At 44.7% G+C, this 16,325-nt stretch overlaps 1 protein-coding gene across 1 annotated transcript; it reads right to left on the bottom strand.

Moving 5' to 3' along the window:
* Nucleotides 1-7,037: 7,037 nt before the first annotated feature.
* Nucleotides 7,038-11,816, bottom strand: LOC123408325. The gene is made up of 7 exons (XM_045101450.1): nucleotides 10,625-11,816; nucleotides 10,402-10,536; nucleotides 9,731-10,318; nucleotides 9,272-9,564; nucleotides 8,973-9,102; nucleotides 8,306-8,884; nucleotides 7,038-8,223 (listed from the first exon to the last, which is right to left on the bottom strand). The coding sequence occupies exons 6-7, from the start codon at nucleotides 8,588-8,590 to the stop codon at nucleotides 7,147-7,149; spliced, it is 1,362 nt and encodes a 453-aa protein (XP_044957385.1). The 5' UTR covers nucleotides 8,591-8,884; nucleotides 8,973-9,102; nucleotides 9,272-9,564; nucleotides 9,731-10,318; nucleotides 10,402-10,536; nucleotides 10,625-11,816; the 3' UTR covers nucleotides 7,038-7,146.
* Nucleotides 11,817-16,325: the final 4,509 nt, after the last annotated feature.

Raw genomic sequence — 16,325 nt, forward strand, 5'->3', positions numbered from 1 at the left:
TATTTTGGTTGAGCCTAATCTTAAGTTGCTTCTTTTACATATTGCTCAACCACTTGTTTTGTGCAAGAGATTTGCTTATTGTCTCATCTTTCTTCTTGCACCCGTTGTGTGTTTTTATTAATTTTGGGGGAGCAACGATCCTATTTTGTGCACTTGTATCATATACAAAAATCTCTTATTAGTGCACAAATCATGGGGAGCTTCTCTAGTTTTGATAAAACACTCCGTTGCTTTTATCATAATATCTTTTATTCATGTGGTTCGAAGGACCATATGATTGTTTGTTCCATCCGGTATCTTTTGATTGCTTGCCTCTATTTTGGTACGTCCTTGTGGCATACGATTCCTTTATTTGCAATCTTTGGGTCCTCAATATAGTTTGTTTTCCTCCAACTACTTATCATTGTATTTGTGTATTTCTTTGCACTCATTTGCTCAGAAGTACACACTTTTTGGAGGACCACCAAATATATTGGCTTTCTAAACTTTTCGTCCATTTTGGCAATCGATGCCAATGGGGGAGAAGTTTAGAGAGTTTAGTTTACTTTGGATATGTTTAGAGGGGTTTGCTTTTATTGCGTAAGCATTTACATCTAGCACGCATGCATTATTGTTTTGTATGTGTGCGGTTGGTTATGCTTATTTCCTTATATAAACTCTCTTGAAGTAGTTGTCATCAATTACCAAAATGGGGGAGATTGTTGGAGCATATATCTCCATATGTGGTTTTGGTACTTGATGACAATTCCTATGGACTAATGGTTGCCTTAAGTTACATTTATAGGATTTGTCCATAGGCACTTCTTGAAGTCCATCTATTGGGTTCAAGGAGTTTATATGATGACCAAGATGGTATTCAAGGTATTATCCGAAGAATGGTCATAGAGACACATGGTTGATCAAGATCTCAGACAAAGAGTAAATCAAGATGATCAACACACAAAGCGTACAAGATGTACCGAGAGGGATCAAGTGATCCCATGGTATGGATTTGTCCATAGGCACTTCTTGAAGTCCATCTGTTGGGTTCAAGGAGTTTATATGATGACCAAGATGGTATTCAAGGTATTATCCAAAGAATGGTCATAGAGACACATGGTTGATCAAGATCTCAGACAAAGAGTAAATCAAGATGATCAACACCCAAAGCGTACAAGATGTACCGAGAGGGATCAAGTGATCCCATGGTATGGTAAGCATTGTCCATTACGTGTTTGTGTACTAACCCATGGTCTTCGTGAGAGTTCTATGTGGGGGTTAGGTGTGTTTACATGGGCTTGCGTCAAAGGGAAGATCTCATACAACCCATGGAGTATGACGTCAAGTTGTGATCATCATCAATGGTTGATCAAGATCTCAGACAAAGAGTAAATCAAGATGATCAACACACAAAGCGTACAAGATGTACCGAGAGGGATCAAGTGATCCCATGGTATGGTAAGCATTGTCCATTATGTGTTTGTGTACTAACCCATGGTCTTCGTGAGAGTTCTATGTGGGGGTTAGTTGTGTTTCCATGGGCTTGCGTCAAAGGGAAGATCTCATGCAACCCATGGAGTATGAGGTCAAGTTGTGATCGTCATCAAGATTGCGATGTGCAAGTTCAAGTGGATCAGCACGAAGATAGCATGCTTGAAGCTTGCCGTCCATTGTGGTGGCAATGGACTTGTGAAGATATGCTGAAGAGTGGCTCACCCATAGTGAGTATGGGGGAGCAATCAACTAGTCTTCATCAAGCCAACACAATCAAGAAAGGTGGTCCATCTTGAGGAAGCCAGGATCATCATCATCTAGCTCAAGAGGACAAGGTGCAAGGTATAGGTTTGCCCTTGATAGGTTTTCTGGTTAGGATAGATTGCTGTTCTATCAAGGGGGGCTCTCAAGTGAGTAGCTTGATCGTATCGTTCGTTGAGAGATCAAACCATTTGCATCCTTGCATCATACTTCTTGGTTCTTGTTTGGTGTTTCTCTTTGTGAGTTTTAGAGCTTATGGTCATCTTCGTGACAAGCTCGAGTTCATCGAAAACGGAGTCCATATGCATCTACTATGATGTTTTCGATGTTGGAGTTTTTGCCGGTTCTTCATTCATAGAGATCTCACATCTCTATATCTTTGGCATATTGATAACCGCATGGTCTTAAGGTCGTTGTTTGGATAGCCCTTGTCGTCCTGAATCCAACAAGCTTGGGTTTGCTCGATTCGGAGCTCGTATGCAAAAGTTATGGTTGTTTCAGTGGCGAGCGGTAGTACCGCTGGACCTAGCGGTAGTACCGCTGGACCTAGCGGTAGTACCGCTAGAGTTGGCGGTAGTACCGCTGGCCCTAGCGGTAGTACCGCTGGCTCGCGGTAGTACCGCCCTTGGTCAGCGGTAGTACCGCTCCAGGAGCTTAGTACCGCCTGCCTAGCGGTTGTTCGTCGACGGACCTTTTTGCGAAGACTTTCTTGGCGGTGGTAGTGCCTTTGCACTACCAGGGGCCCAGCGGTAGTACCGCTAGGGCCAGCGGTAGTACCGCTGGAGTGCCAGCGGTAGTACCGCTGCAGCCAGCGGTAGTACCGCTGGAGCTCGGGCAGAGAGTGGGGGTAACGGTCTGATTCTTTCCCCCACTATATAAAGGGGGTCTTCTTCCCCCTTGGCCTTATCCATCCGTTGAGCTCTTGTTCTACCTCCGTTGTTGACATTCTTAGAGCTTGATTACTCTCTATCCCTCCAATGATTCTTGCTTGTTCTTGAGGGAAAAGAGAGAGGAGATCTAGATCCACATCTCCACCAATCACTTTCTCCTCTATGTGAGGGGAACCCCTTGGATCTTGATCTTGGAGTTCTTTGTGAGCTCCTTGTTCTTCCTCTCATATTTCTTCATAGCTTTTGTTGTTGTGGAGGGATTTGAGTGTGAGGGACTTGACCACTTCGTGTGTTCTTGCCATTGCATTAGTTGCATCGGTTTGAGTTCTCCACGGTGATACGTGGAAGTGAGAAGTTGAGAAGCTTACTACCTTTGGTACTTAGTACCCTTGATATTGTTCTTCGTGGATGCTTTGGCGTCCTAGAAGCTTGGTGGTGTCTCGGAGCTCAATCATTGTGGTGTGAAGCTCCGGGAAGCGTCGGTGTCTCGAATTAGGTTGTGGAGATTGCCCCGAGCAATTTGTACGGGTACCGGTAACCGCCCCCAAGGGTTGCCACGTGTACGGGTTCGGTGACCGCCCCCAAGGGTTGCCATTTGTACGGGTTCGGTGACCGCCCTCAAGGGTCCCTTAGTGGAATCACGGCATCTTGCATTGTGCGAGGGCATGATGAGATTACGGTGGCCTTAGTGGCATCTTGGGGAGCATTGTGCCTCCACACCGCTCTAACGGAGATTAGCATCCGCAAGGGTGTGAACTTCGGGATACATCATCGTCTCCCCGTGCCTCGGTTATCTCTTACCCGAACCCTTTACTTATGCACTTTACTTTGTGATAGACATATTGTTTATTGTAATATATCTTGCTATCACTTAGTTGTTTATCTTGCTTAGCATAAGTTGTTGGTGCACATAGGTGAGCCTAGTTGTTTGTAGGTTTTGTGCTTGACATATTAAACGTTAGTTTTATTCCGCATTTGTTCAAGCCTAAACCTTAACTATTTTAAAGCGCCTATTCACCCCCCCCCCTCTAGGCGACATCCACGTCCTTTTCAGCATGATAGGTGGGATGTAGATTTCCCTGTCATCGGGTTTAAGCTTGATCTGATCGTAGACCAAGGGTTGGTCGCTCGCTATCCCCATGGCCTCGATCCGTCCAAACAACTTGTTAAGTGTTGTGACGTCCGCAGAGTTCATGTTTCCAGAGTACATGGGATCAACCCGCAATGTTGTCATTCCAAGGGCGCTTAAAGTTACGTTAGGGCAATGTTCATCTGAAGTTGATTCGGATATGCCGAATGGTTCGGGCTCTAGGGCCGGACCCAGGGTGGAGGACGCCTTGAGGGCGTGGTCCACCTCTCCCAACGTCGGGGCGTTGGGACTCAAGAGCTCTTCGAGGGGAGTCAAAAGTTTTGTCGGAATAAGACCCCCTCGAGTCGACAGCAAACTATAGGTTCCCATACCCAATCTCCTGATCGGGGGCGAGGTTTTTGACCTGGCCAAGGCGGTCGGTTGGACCAGCATGCAGCATGACGCTGTCGAAGGCGGAGATATGTCCAGGGATGAAAACTTCCCCATTACAGATGTCGTCGCTGATGATTAGGCAAGCCATCGATCCCTTGGTGATCACAGAGCAGAACTCGCAATGAAAGCATCGATGTCGGTGTCAAAACCGGCATATCTTGGGTAGGGGTCCTGAACTATGGATCTTGGATCGGTGGGTAAGAGGAAACAAGGGAGACAATGTTTACCCAGGTTCGGGCCCTCTTCAAGGAGTTAAAACCCTACGTCCTGCTTTTGTTTATACTGATGATTGAGTATCGAGTACAGAGTTGATCTACCTTGAGATTGTACATTATGGTATAAACCCTACGAGTAATGACCATAACGTGCCCTATGAGCTAAGGCCCTTTGGTTTATATAGATACAAGGGGTATTAGGGTTACACATTGTCGATTACACCAAGGAGAAAACATGCTGTTTGTCTTCTTGACTTGGAACGCACACCATGGCTTCACAAGAATCCGTCCTAGATACGACATTGTCTCGTAATTCGGCCTTCGATGATAATCACACGGCGACCCATGAGTCCGGCCCATGAAAATAGGTCAGCAGCCCGAGGACCCCTTAGCCCCGGACTCCCTCAGTGGGGCTGATACAACTCTATGGACGCAACATCTCATGTTGAGGCAACCAGTTTCCCTCCCATATGTTGATTGTCTTCCCATTCCTTATCCTCTTAATTAGACCTTGCTTAGGAATATTTTCCACTTTAAGATGGCCCTCCAGATTAGGCTAGGGTGTCTGCCCAACTTAGCATGCAATGTAGATGCATGGAAAATATACACTTTAAAGCATTAAAACTCTCGGGCTCTTGGAGTAGCTGTCAAGCTTGCTTAGCCAACATAGACAAATTGAATAATTCAAATTCTTTGAAGCCTAGGCCGCCCACCACTTTAGGTTGCGTCATTGCCTTCCAGGAAACCGAGTGTGGCTTACGTTTACCGTCCTTACTCTCTCACCAGAACTTCACTATCGGCATATTGAGATGCTCACAAAGCCCCTTGGAAGCTTGAAACATGACATGGAAAACACTGGCATGACCCGCGCCACGTATTTTATTAATACTTCTTTTCCTACCGATGACAAAGTTTTTTCTGTCCACCCCTGGACCTTACTCCATAACCGATCGTTCAGATTTTTGAAAGCCCCAATTTTTGAGTTTTCAATGTGGGATGGCATACCCAAGTATTTTTTTCATTTATAGTTTCATTGGCAACATTGAGTAAGGTTTTTATTTCATTTCTCATGCTCTGTGGCACATCCTACTAAAGAAAATTAAGGATTTTGGAGTAATTGACACATTGAATTGTAGCTTGGCAATAAATATCCGTTACATGGTTCACCTCAATTGCTTCCACACTTTTTGCCCTAAAAACATCACATGTCATCAACGAATAAAAAGATGGTTTATCGGAGGCGCTGAGGGTCTACCTGCAAACCATTCAAATTAGACGACTCTCCTCCTGATTTTAGGAGGGACGACACAGGGCCTCTCCTAATAAGAACAAGTATGGAGAAATTATTTCCCCTTTTTTGATTCTTCTTGAAGGCTTGGACGCTTCCAGTTTTCTTCCATTAAACATGTCATAAAATTTGAGAATTGATGCCACACTCATGACTATGTTTAGCCACCTGTTAGTAAAACCCAATTTTAGCATAATGGCCTTGAGGTATGGCCACTCTATCGTGTCATACGCCTTCATCATATCCACCTTCAAGGCACAAGATTGATGTTTTCTGGCGTTGTTCCTCTTCATAGAGTGAAGGCACTCATAAGTTGTGATGATATTATCCGTGATCAATCTACCTGGGACGAAGGCTGACCGCTCCTTAGAAATTATACCAAACGGAACTTGATTCACGACATGGAATAAGTGGGAATGACTTAAGGAACTAATTTGACGAGCACCTCTTCACCTCCACCCAAGACACTTCTCCGTCCAACCTTGGACATGCTTCCAAATCCCGTCCTTCAAGTACCCGAAACACCCTCTTTAGATTTCCCCACGCTAGTTAGTAGGTCCAAATAGTTCTCTGACAGGTGACATGGATTCACTATGCACCTCTACTTTATTTTTGAGAGGTTGAAACCAAACTTTATAGATCACATTCCATATGATGTGGGATACAAATGAATCATGGGGCTCAAGAAAGCCAAACGCGTGGACTCTCACCCAAAGGATATTTTTTTACTAACCTATCGGTATCACCATTAGAGCAAGTACAATAAGGTACAGTCAGCAGGTTGTAAGGATTAAAATACTATATTTTTGCTGAGTTGGATGAGAGAGAAGAGAAGAGAGAAGGGAAGCGGGCTCTTCGTGAAGAGCCAGCTCTAGCACGTGCTCCTAGGTGCTTTGTGAGAATGAAATGTGGGCCATATATGATAAAAGTAGTACTCTTTTATAGCTAACTATTATACAAGCTAGCTATAAGATGAGCTATAAGACTGCTTATAACCAGCAGTTGGCTATACTATTAACCATGCTCTTAGTGGCTCTGCCTTTAAATTTTAAAGAACAGTTCAACAGAGAAGCTCGTTGTTTTATTTCTGCACCTCTAGTGTATTTTTGATTTCAGCTCTTTAGTGTTACTAGTACAAATGCTAACGCACCGGGCAAGAAAGAGGCACAACCAGCTTTATATTTCATTATGCACGATTTTATATATCCGGTTTTAATAGACATCGATAATAAGGTAAAACTGATTATTGCTTTTTGTAGAATCAAGTTTGGACGTGAAGAAGCCAACTTAGCGTTCTTCATCATATGAAAGAGAAGTTTTGCATGGAATAGTCTGTCAATGGTTTTTTTTAAACATGAAAATTTCCTTATTTTTAATAAAAGTTAAGGTTTAAATCAAAACTGGAACACTTCTTTAATAATCTTAAATGTTTATGAAAATTAGAACATTTCTCTAGATTTGTGAAGGACTGCTGTCCTCACAAGGTGCTGATGTAGTTTATGATTCTTGCTGACCAGAGGTACATGATGACAGCTCAACTGTTAATGATTCTACTTCGCCATTAGCCTGGGCATTTTCATGCAAAGCTGGAATGCCCTCCTCCTCTGCAATGTCCATAGCAACCAACAAGCCAGTCTCCTGCACGTGTGCTTCATGATCCGACACCTTTGATGATTCTACTGAATGTCCATTAACCTGGACATTCTCATGCAAAGCTGGAAAGCCCTCCTCTGCAACGTCCATGGCGAGCAACAAACCAATCTCATTCACGCGTGCTTCCAGCTCAGACACATTTGGTGATTCTACTTCACCAGTGGACTGGACATTCTCATGCAAAGCTTCAATGCCCTCCTCTGCAATGTCCATGGCGACCACCAATGGACCAGTATCCTGCATGTGTTTTTCATGCTCTGACACCTTTGGTGTTTCTATTTCAGTTTGCACATCTCTAATTAAAGGCGCTGAATGTGATGCCTTTGTTCCAGAAACGTCATGCTCCGCCACCTTTGCTGGTTCTACTTCAGTCTGCGCAACTCTGGGAGACAGTAAATGCAATGCCTCAGTTTGAGAAGCTTCATGCTCTGCCACCTTTGATGGGTCTACTTCAGCTTGTGAAAGTCTGACGGGCAGTGAAGACAATGTCTTAGTTTGAGAAGCATCATGCTCTGTCACCTTTGATGGTTTTACTTCAGTTCGGTCAAGTTTGATAGGCAGTGGAGTTGATGCCTTGGCTTGAGAAGCTTCAGGCTCGGTCAACTTTGATTGTTTTACTTCAATTCGTGCAACTGTGAGACGCAGTGGAGTTGATGCTTTAGATTTAGAAGCTTCAGGCTCTGTAACCTTTGATGGTTTTAATTCACTTTGTGCGACTTTGAGAGGCAGTGAAGGCGACGCTTTGGTTTGAGAAGGTGCTGCTGCCCTAGATTTTGGTTCTTCTTGCTCAAATGTAAGAGATGCAGGGATTGTCTTCGGAGTAGATGGAATCCAAGAGCTCTGTGTGGCCAGCGGTGAAAACAGAACCTTCGTGGGTTGCAGTTGTGCCCGTGCACCGGCTTTTTGTTCAACAGATTTCTCCTGAAGACATAACAGATCCAAGAGTGTTAGAACAAATAAACATTGGCATCATTACAAGGAAGAAAACATACAACACACTTACGGCATCAAAATATCCAATCTTTGGTGTAGGCTTTCGTAAACTAGATGGCTTAAAACCATTTCCTTGGGTGGATGTGTTGACATCGGATTTCACATTATCAAAAAATGTTCTTGAAGCCTGTCCTTCTGCAACAATTTGAGGCCTCGGTAGTGTGGTTGGAGGGTGGTCATTGCTCTTTCTGGTGGAAGGGGACAATGAAGATGACCTTGTACTAAAGGTCTCAGATGTATGACTCGCTCTCCCTACAGTGGATGCTGTTGAAACCCCAGAAATCACAGAGCACATGCTGTCCACAGAGCTGCTAGGTGAAACGATTGGTGATGCACCCTCGCCATGAATCTTATTTCTTTGATGATGCACGGATAGGGATCCTCTGAGTGGCCCTGTTCTTGCTAATTAAGATTGGGGACTTTGTTTTCCCACCTGCCATGGGAGCACTATGCAAGGAAGAACTTGCTGCCGACGACAAAGCACCAGATTTTGATGTTGAGTTGTTCTTTGTCCCTCCACCAGGCCGAGATGGCACGTTGGCTGAACTGTTAGCAGACTTAGCAATTGTCTGCCTGTTGACTACACCTCCTACAAGAGGGAAAAAGTGTATTAGTCTTGCTATCTATTAACATTTATGGCAAAACAAATTTAAGTATGTTGATTCACATTCACACACCAGTGTTGCTTCTTTTGTCTGAAATCCCAGAGGTGACAGCTGTGTTAGTCGGTGCTCTCATTGTAGCAACTCTTGGCAGAGCTCTGGGAGGTTTCGAAGATGGCTTTGCTTCTGCAGCTTTCGATACAGCCTTCGCAAGCAAAAAGAATAAACATGATATTAAGTTCAGATTAGTACTCAATAGGAACTTCAATTAAAACAAGCAAGTGGCCAGCTTTGTTCCCCCTAAAAGAAAAAGGAAAACTGGCTAGGTGAATAATAGATATGTTCTTGATAAACAATTTACTTGGAATAAATACTTTATTGCTTGGATGAAGACAATGGTGGTAACAATCCAGAAGTCAAGCGGTTTAATCAGTGTGACGAATCCACCAAGAAGCACGACCGTCGCCCAAATTAGTGCCAGATTTCCAACACTGCTCATTACCTTGTAAATAAACACACCATGGAAAATGCTAAGAAGCAACTTCTCTTCCGGCAGCAGTGGATTCACATCTCGATCGATGGCAACAATTTCCATAAGGGAACACTGGCTACAGTACTGCAATTATTTGCAAGCAAATGTGCCAGCATTTTCAACCTAGAAACAGACCTGCACATGAATAATCTTAAAACATACATCCCTCCAGAGAATATGGTGTGGCTCGGTAAATGCTTTCACACAGAACATCTGAGCATGTCAGAAAATAAAGGTGCACAAGTATATGAAGAAAAAAAAACAGGAGAAGGATTAGATCTGAGGTTAAGGAAGGACGTACTTGCATTTTCCGACCTATTCTAAATACTCCCATGACTTGTTCCTTGGATACCAAGGTTATCAGAGGAATCAGTGCAAAAGGAATCTGAATTGATTGGAGCACATTGAGCCACTCGTTTAGAGCTTCTCGTGATCAGCGCCCTCATCCACTTCTTTAACCTCAAATTTAGGAACCCACCCATTATAAACTGTCCAGCATAAGTTCCTGTTATTGTGCTACTCTGCCCGGCCGCTAATAGCCCAATCCCCCAAATGTAGAGGATAGGTAAAAAGCCCCCACCAAACTTCTCTTATAGATATTGCCCAGCGTTTTCGAGGCCGATACTGCCAGCTTCTTTACTGCCATAGAATCCTTTAGCGAAAACAGTTGTGACAAAGAGATTTATCATGAAGGATATAGCCAACGCAACCGTTGACTCTATTGAGTAGTATCTCAATGCTTCACGGACTTGCTACTCCTTTTTTGGGTCTATTTTTCTCGATTGTACAAGCGCTGAATGGAGGAAAACGTTGTGGGGCATAATAACACAACCAACAACCCCAACTGCTTGTCTTATTGTCTTAGAGCTCAATTTTGGAACCAAAATACCTGTTTATAAATTAGGTGCGATCAATGGACAGGAGTATATGGGACAAGTTAAAGCATCAAAGGCTAATCTGTGAGAAACTTACCAATTAACAGGTCCTTCCCATTAGGCTTGGTATCAGTGAACACCCATGCAAAGGACACTGCCATCGTTGCAATCAAAACTGCAAATACAGCTTCCAGTTTCCTCACCATAGTTCTCAAGAGAAAGGAAAATGAAACTGACAAAAAGTAATAACGAGGTAAGTTGATGATTCAAAAAATATAGCTACATAAATTTCTAGCTTTAGATCATATAAATAGACGTACCAAAGGCATGTAACAGAACATGCAAAGTACAGTGATGTTAGCCTTATCCAGGCCCAACGCGAAGGTATAAATTCAGATAACAATATCAGTTGTACTAATGTTATAAACAAATGGTTAGTTCTAAATTGTGAGTTTGTGACCATTTGGAAAAAGAAGTGTATGTCAATGTTAATACGCAATTCAAGGACCATCTGTAGAACTTTGGAATGAGATGCAAATAAAAGTTAACAAAATCAAACTCCTGTCAAAAGCATTAAATTAACCTAAAGAATCACAGAATTATAAGCAGTGGCTAAGAAGCATACTTTTGGGTACAAGCGTTCCCAACATCTAGCTCTTGTGAAATAAAATAATGTATGCATATGTCAGCAGCATTAATTTATCGTGCAAAAGCCAGTATAGATCTTCGCTTTATAACCAGAGGTCAAGAAAATCATACAGTACACTCATGCCACAATATCTAAGGATGAGAAGAGCACAACAAAACATTGTAGGGAACAAAATCTGACAAGAAGATCACAAATAAAGTTGCCAGGAGTCGTCGCCGGTAAGTTAGCCACTATTCAGGAAAACAGATTACTACTCGGTTCAGTTTTTATCCATGCCAGCCATCCCTAACCACCAATATGATTCTAAGTTTTAAATAAAACCAAGTGCCAATCAATCGCATAACAAACCTCTCTGATCTTTTCACCGCAAGGGTTCAGAAAATTCCAGTTTCTGTAGTTGCTAAGCAGAAAATGAATCAAAATTCAAACTTTTAACTTCTAATTAAAATTTTGCCGATTCTTGTCAAGGAAGGTAAATGTCTGCAACCCTCGTATCTCATAGGGCAGAATGAATTAAAAGTAGGCCAAATGTACATCGTCACTTGTCACTTCACTGGTAGTACAACCTCAACAAAAAAGTAATGCTAAGAAGCAACTTCTCTTCCGGCAGCCGTGGATTCACATCTCGATCGATGGCAACAACAGCCGGCCGACCGCTCCCTATACGTGATGTGAGTTCGATTGTAGCGCGACGGAGAAGAACATTTGCCGTTCCGCGTCGAGTCCCGGATCTCCGCCGCGTACTTGCCCCAAGGCCGCGTACTTCAGCGGTAGCTCCACCGCCGATGCCTCGTGCGCGGAGGCACCCACCACCGCATCAGCGAGGGGAGGAGGAGGGCGGCCGGGAGGAGGAGGAGGGGGAGGGGAGGGAGGGAGGGAGGAGGAGGAGGAGGGGCGGCCGGGAGGAGGAGGAGGGGGAGGGGAGGGAGGAGGAGGAGGAGGGGGAGGGGAGGGAGGGAGGAGGAGGAGGAGGAGGGGCGACCGGGAGGAGGAGGAGGGGGAGGGGAGGGAGGGAGGAGGACGGGCGGCCGGGAGGAGGAGGGGGAGGGGAGGGAGGGTGTTTCCGCAAAGATGCACGGACGAAACGTTTTTTCACTTAAGAAAGAACTGCGGGTTGATTAACTGAAAATTGAGGGACTTTTTCGCAAAACTGCCATGACGGACGACCAGAAACCCTATTTGCTTTATTATTATTAGCAAAAGGACCCGTGCGTTGCAACGGGAGAAACAATTATAATCTCCAATGGTGCTGGACATATTATGTCTTTAAAATTTTAGCACTTTTTTGAAATGCATGAACATTTTTTAAATTAGCAAACATCTTTTTCAATTTCACTCAAAAAATTATACTTAATTTTTTTTCTTCAAAATCATGAAATTCTATTATTTTCACCAACATTGTTCTCAAAATTATGAACATTTTTCTGAATATGCGAATATTTTTACAAAAATCCCGAGCATTTTTTGAATTCACAAACATTTTATGCTTTCTTCAAACTTTTATTTCAAAATTCTAAGTTTTAGAAATTACATAAATTTTTCAAAGTTCTAAATTATTTAAATTAAAAAATGGAACAGAAAATGAAAATAAAAAATGAGACTAAAAACAGAGGCATGAACTGTCTTTAAGATTTTTACACGGACTTTTGTTTAAAATCATTGACTTTTTTATTTTATGGACATTTTTCAAAATTTAAACATTTTTTTCATATGCAAACATTTTTCAAAACTCCTGAGTAGTTTTTGAATTCTCAAAACTATTATGTTTTTAAAAATATTTTATTTCGAAATTCTCAGTTTCTTAAAATTGAGAAAAGTTACTTGAGGTTTTAAATTATTTAAAGTAGAAAAACGAAATGAAACGGAAAAGAAAAATTAAAAACTAAACTAAAAAAACAGACGCCCACGCATGGGCCAGCCCAAACAAGTGTGCTGCATTTTTTCCAATGCCCAGAGCGTAATATAGGAGACGCCTACATGGGCCGGCCCAGTCCGGTGATTTTTCTGTTTTAAACGTTTTCTGTTACTTATATGTGGCATTTGTGGGTAATTTTAGCCAACTTTAGGGGCAATTTGAATGACGTACGGCAGAAACAATATTTGTTTTATTAGTAGGTAAAGATTAGCACAAATGCCCGTGCGTTGCAACGGGAGAAAAATGAACAATGAAAAAATGTAGTCCATTGGTAAAAACACGCGTGGATACACTCAAAAAAAACATGTACGTAAGGTCTTAGATTATAAAATATGTATAAAAAAGAGTCTGTGCGTTGCAACGGAAGAAAAAATAACACATACTCTTAACCCAATAACCACGACTGAAGACCTTAATAGATTCACGTCTTTTAGTTCCGAATGACATCACATTTTATGTTATCAACAGTGGTCTGAGTGCTTACACAAAGAAAACGCGTTTGAATATGGTCAGTCCTAAACAAAAAACTATTCTTTCTAGTTAATTTAAAAAGATAGAACTCACATATAATAGGAATTTTTAAGGATCATCCTAAACATAATTTTAGAAATAATTAACGTACATGATTGTAGCATATTTAGTACACATTTTTCTAAGAATTTTTCATAAATAAATGTTCAATTTAATGTTAAGGTTTGAAAGATATAATTTTTTAAAGCATTTGATTCGTCAAAAAAGAAAACAAAACGTTCCAAAACTGAGTAGCTCGCCCGACATAAAAAATTGAACGCTACTAAGGAATGCATGGGCGAGTGAACTGTTTAATTTAATGTTAAGGTTTGAAAGATATAATATTTTAAAGCATTTGATTCGTCAAAAAAGAAAACAAAACGTTGCAAAACTGAGTAGCTCAACCGACACCAAAAATTGAACGCTACTAAGGAATGCATGGGCGAGTGAACTTTTCTACGCTCACGAAAATTTAAGAAAAAATGCAAAAATATGAGAGTAGCTGGGTTCAAACCCTGGTCTCCTTTGTGGGGAAGAGAGGCTTAGGCCGCTATGCTACTTGGCTACTCATGCTTTATAAAGCGCTCGCTCAGAATAAACTAAAGTTTGAGTGGATTTTAGAGTAACGGACGGCAGAAGCCATATGTGTTTTATTATTAAAGAGATATTTCTTTTATAAAACTTTATTTTCCAACATTTTTTACAACTTTATTTAACAAGATACAAAAAAAATAAAAAGGTTAATGCAAATAGTTAGTCAATTTCATTCAAACAATTATTTAAAATAAAACCCTTAATTTCATTCAACTTTTTAGGAAATATTAGATAACAGTTGAATGAAATTTAAACTAAATATTCTACGTCTTAATCTAGTCGTCGTCGGTGCTGCCGAGGTCCTCCTCGTCGAAGCCAAACGCTTCGCCGTCGTGTTCGTCATCATCGTCGCTGCTGCTGCTTACGTTGATGACAAGTGCAATGGAGTCGTTACTTACGTTGATGACAAGTGCAATGGAGTTGGCAACGGCAGCATTGTAGCCGGGGAAGTCGGGCGGGTCCTTGGGGTGGCCGGCGACACGCGCAATCTGGATGTAGTCTTGGACAAGCTGCGGCGGCACGGCCATCTGTGACGCATGGATGGCCTCCTGCAGCCTCGGCATGTCGTCCGGATCGCCCTCCTGCACCACAACCTGCCGGTACTCCGCCAAAATGGCAGGCTTCGGCTCCGGCTCCGGTGCAAGCGCGCGGCGGAAGGCGGCAAAGTCGGCGTTGATGGGGGCTGGAATGGAACCGGCGGCCGCCTGCGCGCGATGCGGGGCGACGACCTCCTCGAAGCTGCGGCCGTCCCACAGTTGGTGATGTCGGGCGCGGTTGTGCTTTACCGGCGGCCGCGGGCCGGCGAACGCGTGGAGGCACGCGTCGCGGTCGGCGGCGAGCGTGTCCGGCCAGGCGGGGTTGTTGGGGGCATACAGAGGGTTCTGCAGCTCCTCTGCCGACAGCCGTGCCCGGTAGAGGCCGACGGCGCGGGCGAACAGGTGGGTACCGGCCTCGGGCACCGGCGCCACCGGCACTCCGTCGACGCTGAGGTGCCACCCTGACGGCATCCGCACGTCCGACGCCATGGGGATGCCGAAGTGGGCGAGCTCCTCCGCCTCCTCAAGCGTCAGGTTAGGGCGCGTCATCATCGGAGATGGAGGGAGATGGGCGAGATAGGAGCAGGAAGAGGCGATGAGGCGAGAGGGAGAGAGGGGTGAGCTGGTGCGGGAGTCAGGCGCCGTGGCGGGGCGTTTATATAGGGAGAGCGGGAGGAGGCGAACGGCGGTGGTGGTTGGGGGCGTTGATGACGAAGGCGGGCGGACCCAGGCGGCGACAGGCTGACCGAGGTGACGTGCGGATCGACGTCGCGCGTGGAAAAGCGCGCCACCGACGCGGTCGATGGGACGCTTCGGCGGTACGCGTTGGAGTAATGAGGCGGTTGACGCGATTAAACGGTCGGGAGGAGGCGAACGTCAGCGGTGGTTGGGGGCATTGATGACAAAGGCGGGCGGACCGAAGCGGCGACGGGTTGACCAAGGTGATGTGCGGATCGACACCGTGCGTGAAAACACACGCCAACGACGTGACGTTTCGGCGGTCCGCGTCGGAGTAATGGTCACAGCAATCCGCGTCGGAGTAATGACGGGCGGTTGACGCGACTAAATGGCCCTCTACGCCGCAGTAACGCGGGCGGAGGGCGAGGTAGGGTTCGCGCTTATCAGCCGTACGCGGGTCACGTATAGGCGGACACGTCTTCGTACGGGCCACATACGGCGCAGTGCGGCACGTTAGGGCGCGATACGGCGTAGTGCGGCACGTTAGGGCGCGATACCACGTGTATATTTTTATTCCCGTCCTGCCTTTTTTATGAAGAGGTATAGGTTAATTTGAAAGGTTGACGTGTAGGGGTTGTATCGAAGCGAAGCGGTGCAAAGAAAGCTGGCATATAAAACAAGTTGGAGGCGATTCATTAGCACAGCATCAGATGCTCGCGTGGCACTGAGTCTTGGGCAAAGCATCTCCTGCCTTGTGCTGAGAGCAAGCACCCAGCCAGGCAGCGTGTGCCATTGCGCAAAGCATCTCATCTCTCCCCTAGCTAGCTAAGTACTACGGAGTACATCTATGCGCCTCCCGGATCCATCGCTGCCCCTGCCTGCATGCGCCACCATACCTCGGCCACCAGCTCCCTCCCTCACTGCGCCATACGACGCACCGCACACAAATCCGATCCAATCACGGCACCACCCAGCCTGAATTCAGCTGCCTCGCTGCAAATCGCGACGGCCCAGGCTCAGATTTCGCTGTCGCGACGCCGGCGAGCCGCAGTTCGACTCCAGCAACGGCGGCCTTCGCAGTGGGGTCTTGGTTGAGCTGCGCGCGCGGTGGCTGACGCCTGACGGCCCCGGAGAGGCGC

Source organism: Hordeum vulgare, chromosome 7H (assembly GCF_904849725.1).
Source record: "Hordeum vulgare subsp. vulgare chromosome 7H, MorexV3_pseudomolecules_assembly, whole genome shotgun sequence".
In the NCBI taxonomy this organism is placed as follows: domain Eukaryota; kingdom Viridiplantae; phylum Streptophyta; class Magnoliopsida; order Poales; family Poaceae; genus Hordeum; species Hordeum vulgare.

What these genes read in the sequence shown, in the direction of transcription:
- LOC123408325 (XM_045101450.1), bottom strand. Translation starts at nt 8,590, where the DNA reads ATGTGCTCTGTGATTTCTGGGGTTTCAACAGCATCCACTGTAGGGAGA. An exon ending in AGATTGGATATTTTGATGCC is followed by an intron (nt 8,224 to 8,305) that starts GTAAGTGTGTTG and finishes TTATGTCTTCAG; the next exon opens with GAGAAATCTGTTGAACAAAA.